This window comes from Eptesicus fuscus, chromosome 5 (assembly GCF_027574615.1).
Source record: "Eptesicus fuscus isolate TK198812 chromosome 5, DD_ASM_mEF_20220401, whole genome shotgun sequence".
NCBI lineage: Eukaryota > Metazoa > Chordata > Mammalia > Chiroptera > Vespertilionidae > Eptesicus > Eptesicus fuscus.
Window position 1 is genome coordinate 2,091,289 of NC_072477.1, and position 6,963 is coordinate 2,098,251.

Here is a 6,963-nt window from a genome sequence, read left to right on the forward strand (position 1 = left end):
TTATGTAAAGACACTGACATCCGCATCATCATCCTCATCATCGTCATCGTCATTACTACCCGACTGGCATTCCCGGGGTAAGGGCTCTACCTGAATCTCCATGACCAGAGGCTCATGGACTCAATGGGAACACAGAGGGGCCCTGTTTGGCCCACACAGGCTTTGGTATTGAATTTCATTAATTAGTTCGTCCATATTTTAAAATGTCAAGTTTCACATCAACACTCAGCTATCGCCCCTCTCGGAGGGCGGGGAGAAAGCAGACAGCAAAGGCCCTGGCAGGTGTGGCTGCGCAGTGACAGCGTCAGCCTGTGACAGCGTCGGCCGCGGGTTGGGTCCCCAGTCAAGGCCATGTACCTGGGCTGTGGGATTGCTCCGCGGCATAGAGGGGGTGTGCTGTAGGCATCCAGTAGATGGGTCCCTCGCATCGCTGTTTCTCTGTCTCCCGCTCCCTCCCTCCCTCTCACTCTCCCTGAAGGTCAGTGGAAACATTATCCTGAGATGAGGATTAAATGTTTTAAGAAGCAGAAATAAAAGGATGACCCGGCAGCACGGGCCTGCCTCCCAGCTGACAGCCCTCAGAGGGGGTGTATCCTCCACGGGGGCCTGGCCTGCCGCTGACACTCCTTCCCCACCTGCTGGACCTGCCGGGCCCCCGCAGGCACCTGATCTGCCGCCCCCAATGTGTGTTAAACCAGGCTGTGCGAAGGCGGCTTCCCGTGCTCAGCCTCTGGGGGGACACAGAACCTGGATCTGAGTCCTGACTGGGCCCCCGCACTCAGCATTGACTGAACAGCTAATTTACTCGGGGCCTCTTTCCTCATCTTTTTGGAAAAAAAGATAATAGCGCCGTCCATTCTCACGATTCGCAGGATAATGTCCTATGAAGCCACTGCGAGCACCGATTCAGTGTAACTGCAACCGCCCCAACAGTTCCTGGGAGTCTCTGGCCACATTTTCGTCAACCAATCCAGACCTAAAGGCGCTTTGGTTCACATGCTCACACCAACAGCACCATAGCTCAGGCCTGAGGACCCTCAGGTGCCTCTCGGATATTTTCCCCGAGGCCCAGCGCAGCTTGCACTTGGGACACTAGACAGCACGGCAGCACTCCATTCGGGGGCCATTTCACACGGCGACATCGCCACCGAAAAGCACGAAAATAGAACTCCGTGGCCCTCAATGTCCGCGAAAGGGACGCTCGTTTGCAGTGTGAGAGCTGAACCAGGCAGGGGTCCGAGGCCTGTTCCACCGCAGCTGCCAATGTGCACATCAGGAGACTCCCATGTCCAGCCCTCTGGACAGTCCGCTGAAAGGCCACGGGGACCGATGTGGGGCGACCATGCATGTCAGCGAGGAGGTGAATTCACCCACAGGGAACGCGGGACTGACAGGGAGCGAGCACATGTCCTTCCCGGGACCGCAGGTGTGAGAGGATGAAGGTGCCCGTGCCCCACACAGTCATCACCATCCTCGTGGGGGAGGGGCGGCCCTCGAACCCTGGACCACGCTCCATCCCAGCTGTCACTAGTCCTTCCAGCCCAGCCACCAGCTGGAGGCCCCTCCCCTTGTGACCATCAGCTGTGACCGTGACGGGTCGGGGGGGTTGGAGAGAGGGCCTCACTGGAGCAGAGCCCAGCGGGTGCGGAGTGAGCGGGTGTGAATGAAGCCCGGCAGGTGCCGCTGCAGGGGCGGAGGCGGTTACCTGGCTACCTCCTGCCGCAGCCTCTCGTTCTCCTCGGTGACCCGGGCCTTGGCCTCCTGCTCCTGCAGCAGGGCCTCCTGGACTTCAGTCCGCTGCTTCTGCTGCTCCCGCAGCTCCTCCCGCTGCTCCTCCTCGGCCTCCTGCTGGATATCGGGGAAAAGGGGAGGATGCCTCACTGGGTGCAGGCCCCGGGGAGCCGCACACTCCGTATCCCTGCTCCCCACACGCAGTGAGGGGCCAAGAGCAGGGCAAGCTGAGCAAGGGAACTGGTCACCAGGAATCACTGCTCAAGGACCAGGACACGCTGTGATCCTGGACGCTCCCTCTAGCAGGCAGGGGCGCCAGGGGGCTGCGCTCTGGAGGGCCTACCTGCTGGGCCCTGTACAGCCTCAGGGTGTCTATGAGTTTCAACAGCTGTCCTTTGAGGGCCCTCAGGTGCTGGCTGGTGGGCTTCTCATTCCGTAGTTGGATCCCCAACTCTTCCACCTGCAGAGCCAAAGACCCAGCCCGGGCCACAGTCAAGTGACAACGTGAACGTGGCTTTAAGGCTAACAGCAAACCGGTCCCCCAAAGGCACACGCGGCCACCGGCTTGCCCATGTGTTCCGGACACCACCCCCATTACCTGCTCCCGGAGCTGCTGGGTCTCCTTCTGCAGCTCCGTGCATGTGCCGCTGCCCTCCCGCAGTGCCAGGGAGTCGCCCTGTGGCTCCCGGACTGCGCCCTGGACGGTCTCGTGGTCTCCCTCCAATGCCAGGATCCGGCCGGAGGCTGAAGAGCAGAGTGGAGTCAGAGCCCAGATTCCAGTGCCTGCGCTTCCCCGCTCTGTCTCCGCCCCGAGACGGTCATCCCTCCGAGAGGGCCATCCCCCTGAAGCCTCGGTGTGAAGACCGGGCACGGTCAGCTGGATGGCCTGTTGTGCATAGGGTGCTGTCGCTGTCGGTTGTGGCCCCTCTGCTGGCTCATCTGGGCTCCATTGGGAGCCACCCAGAGCTCAGGAAGAAAGCAGGTGACCGTGGACAGGCCAATACAAACGTTCAAGACGGTGGAACTGCTAGAACCACTATTTGCCAAGTTCTAACCTGACTGTCAAGTCAAGGACTTCAGACACTCACAGAGACCGCAAAGACATGGCATGGTTTCTCCCAACCCTCAGACTGGAGGGTGTTGGGGGCTCAGCTGGGAGTGTGGGGGTGCACGAAAATTGACCATATGTCTGCGGGGGGTAGAGCCTCTGGGGCGCGTGTGCCCAGTACTTGCCACCCCTGGGGAAGGCCCTTCGGGAGGAGGTGTCACTGAGCAGCCCCTGCCCCAGGAGACAGAGAGCAGAATGCACCCATCTGTCTGATGATGACATGAACGGAGGAAATCAGCCCAGGCCGCTGTTCTAATGCAGGTGAGTGACCGCTGGGGAAGGCTCCTGCCATCCAGAGCTTTCAATCCCCCACGGACAGATCTAAGACAGCCTCTGGGGGTCAGCGTGCTGTCCTCTGAAGGCTCCTGGGACTGTTCACATGGGAGCTGAGAAAACTGGCAGCCCTTACTTTGTAGTTCATGTCCTGACTTCCAGGCTGCCAGACCCTTCATGTTCTCCTTGGGGAGAATGGCAATGAACAGTTCCAAATGGCCCTTGAATAAAACCCTATGGACTTGGGCTGAGGATGGGCTGACCCGGGAGATTCAGAGCCAAGGGCTCAGCTCCCTGGCTGAGGGAGAAGCTGCAGCCAGGCTGGCTCCCCAGCACCAGGGGCTGCTGCCTACCTTCGGACAGCTGGCCCAGCGCCAAGCTCCGGTGGGCGGGGTGGTCCATCTTCTGGCCCTGGTCAGCCTCGAGGGCCATGTTGTCCCCCAGCAGCTCCTCAAGGAACTGCTGGGGGATGTGTCCAGGCTCCTAGTGCAGGAAGAGGGGTGGGGTGAGGATGCGCACCAGGGCACCCTCTGGGCAGGCCCTGCCCCGGGCAGCTGCCCTCATTCCCCAGGATGCAGGGCCTCCATGCACCTGCTCCCTTCCTAAGGCACAGCTGCACAGAAGTGACTCCAACACAGGGCCCAGCTGGGACACCTACAGCCACTGAGACATGCTGCCCCAGTGGTAGGTGATGGAGACACCCGAGGTCAGTGATGTGTGAACAAGGTGACGCACAGCACAGGGCTGTAAAGCCAGTGATAGGAGGACGGGCAGCTCCGAGGCCCTTAGCTGGTGTAACATGTCTTGGAGAGGCCATGGGGACCCCAAATCACAGCTCAACCCACATCCTAGGTGCCAGCAGAGACCCTTTTTGCCACATCACCCACCTACATCCATCCTTTCAGGAAAGCAACACAGCAGCCAGGCCTTATCTGTTTTGTTTTATTTTTTAAAATATTTATACTAATAAAAGGGTAATATGCTAATTAGACCAGATGTCTTCTGGACGCCCTTCTGGATAAAGCCAAGGTGGTGGGGACCAATGCAGAGGTTTTAGGGGCTATCAGGCCGGCAGGGGAGAGTAAGTAGGGGTGATCAAACCAGCAGCAGGGGAGAGCAGTAAGGGAGCGGTCAGGTGGGTAGGGGAGCAGTAAGGGTGCCATCAGGCTGGCAGAGGAGCAGTTAAGTGGCTGACAGGCAGGCAGCCAGGGTCGCAGTAGGAGCCAGCAGTCCTGGATTGCGAGAGGGATGGTGGACTGCCGGTTTAGGCCTGATCCCTGCAGGATTGGGCCTAAACCAACAGTTGGACATCCACCAAGGAGTCCCAGATTGGAGAGGGTGCAGGAGGCCAGGCTGAGGGGCCCCCGTCCGGGGGAATGAATTTCGTGCCCCAGACCTCTAATATAATTCTTTTAAATATAATTTTATTGATCTCAGAGAGGAAAGGAGAGGGAGAGATAGACACATCAAGGATGAGAGAGAATCATTGATCGCCTGCCTCCCACAGGCCACCCCTCGGCATGGAGCCGCAGCCTGGGCATCACCCCGACAGGCTGGCCCTGTCTGTGTTGAGGGCCTTCTGTGGTGCCCACTTAAGCCGCTGAGCTTAGCAAATGCCTCTTGGCTGGCAGCAGTCCCTGTGTCCGCAGCAGCATCAACCAGGAGCAGAAAGTCAGGGAAGCGACCACATGAACCTAAAACTGCCCCATCTCCGGTACACACGATGCGAGAGTGCCTGACGTGTATGGGAACACGCATACACGGGATGTGTCCATTGCTCTGAGGGCAGTTGTCCAAGCCTGGCCCCACCCTCGGTTCTAACAACTGGGAGTGGGCGGCAGCTCCTGCTTTTCCATCTCCTGTTCATTTTACCCCCACGACCCAGAACCCAAGTTTCTTGGTAGAAGGGAAGCCATGGACCTACTGCCAGTGGACGCGGTTCTGATCAGTGCCTGGCAGCGGGAAGGGTTTGCTCACAGGCTCTGGAGTCACCTGGGCACCGTCTCTCTGCCCATCCCCAGCCCTGCGCTAGGTGCCCTCTGTGCTTGCACATTCAGTCTTCACAGAGCCCCGAGGGGGAGGCAGGGAGAGTCCCTTCTGACACAGGAAGAGGCTCTGCACTCACCGACTCTATGTCCACCGGCTCTTCTCACACCGACTTTTCACACCGACTCTCCACAAACTGACAGTTCACACACCGACTCCGCACCCAGCTACTCCGCACCCAGCTACTCCGCACCCTCCGACTCCGCACACACTGACTCCACGACCACCTACTCCACGACCACCCACTCCACGCTCACCCACTCCACAACCACCGACTCTGCACCTAACATTCCACTGTCTCCATGCCACCCGCCCATTCCAAACGGCTCGAGGCCCCGCATTCTAAACGGCTCTGCCAGCGGCTCACGCCCCATGCTAACTGCTTTGGAAGACTCAAAAATTGGGACACTCTCCCTACAAAACTTAAGATCTAGCTGGGCACATAAAATATAAAGAAACATAAAGGTTATATTTATAGATCCTATATCATTATAAATGGATACTAACCACTTCATTCTAATATCTACCCACGTTTTGAAAAATTACTTTTTTCCCAAATTACAAAGTTTTGTCCCATTCCTTTAAGGGAACAACACATTCATTTTATTTTGTGAAGTCTTACCTAGAGAGCTCAGCTCGGGAATTCTTCTCCCCATCAACTGTGAAGAGTTCATACATTAGAACCGCTGATGTCCACCAGTCAACTGCCTATAAAACAATTTGACAGACCACTAACCAATGTGTAATTTATAAGAAAAATGAACAAAGTATTGCTGTGTATTTGGAAAATACTTTATTTATTAAAAAATATATCTTTATTGAGTTCAGAGGTGAAAGGAGAAGGGGAGAGAGAGAAAAACATACATGAAGAGAGAAGCATTGATCTCCTGCCTCCTGCACGCCCCATAATGGGGATCGAGCCCCAACCCGGGCATGTGCCCTGACTGTGTATGGATCGGTGATCTTCTGGTTCATAGTTTGACGCTCAATCACTGAGCCATGCTGGCCAGACTGGAAAATATTTTAACAATAGGATTTTGTACATAGCTTTCTTTGCAAGGAGTACTAAATTAGCCCATGCAAGAAAGACATTTAGAGAACAAATATACAGGTATACTCAGAACAGAATTTAAACATTTAGACTGCTAGTCAACGAGCTAAAAGTGTTTTAATTATATCTAAACTAGTAATGGTTTTACTTGGGTCAATTAAAAAACTCGTTCTTAAGATAAATTTAAATTGTTTTATGTAGATGAAATCTTTGGACTTATGATGGGGGGGGGGGGAGGAGTACCGATAATCATTTATATTAATGATTCAGCTCCAATAACTGTTATAAACTTACTGAAAGTGAAACCGGACAACCAATGGGTCCAGGCTGCTGGTCACGACTTGAGCCAATGAAGCAGAGACAGGGTTGACTCATGTATGAGCATTTATTCCATTAATGCAGCAGAATGGGGAACAGCAGGTCCCCCACAAACGTCTGTTGTACCCGCCTCCCCCTCCCTACCCCCCACCTCCACAATCCAGCTGCTTATCTTGGGTAGAAGGACAAAGATCCCACGGGAAAGTAGAAATTTCAGGCCTGGAAAGTAGGCAAGGTATAGTGGTTACAGACTACAGGCAAGGCAGCCTGGGGAACTGGCAGAGGGTGGGTGGCTCAGGGACCAGATTATAGGCACCGGGGTTGCTAATCTAGAACTTTCTCGGAAAGAAGAGTGGCCTGCATTCCCTAATTAGCTCCCAGGTCCCAGGGCTTACAACTCTCCGCCAGATTAGAAAGTGCTTTCTCTTATCAGAAC

General features: G+C 55.6%; 1 protein-coding gene across 1 annotated transcript; it reads right to left on the reverse strand.

The window, feature by feature from the left end:
- On the reverse strand, window positions 1-5,244 carry LOC129148937 (protein FAM50A-like). Its single transcript, XM_054715394.1, has 6 exons — window positions 5,238-5,244; window positions 3,466-3,595; window positions 2,330-2,475; window positions 2,075-2,191; window positions 1,714-1,845; window positions 1-90 (listed from the first exon to the last, which is right to left on the reverse strand). Exons 2-6 carry the CDS (start codon window positions 3,542-3,544, stop codon window positions 1-3), a joined length of 564 nt encoding a protein of 187 aa, XP_054571369.1. The 5' UTR covers window positions 3,545-3,595; window positions 5,238-5,244.
- Between the last annotated feature and the right edge of the window lie 1,719 nt (window positions 5,245-6,963).

Excerpts from the sequence above, each read along its gene's own strand:
- LOC129148937 (XM_054715394.1), bottom strand. The coding sequence starts at position 3,544 with ATGGCCCTCGAGGCTGACCAGGGCCAGAAGATGGACCACCCCGCCCAC. Across the intron at positions 2,476-3,465 it reads GCTGGGCCAGCTGTCCGAAG|CCTCCGGCCGGATCCTGGCA; the intron begins GTAGGCAGCAGC and ends TCTGCTCTTCAG. Across the intron at positions 91-1,713 it reads ACGAGAGGCTGCGGCAGGAG|GTAGAGCCCTTACCCCGGGA; the intron begins GTAGCCAGGTAA and ends ATGGAGATTCAG.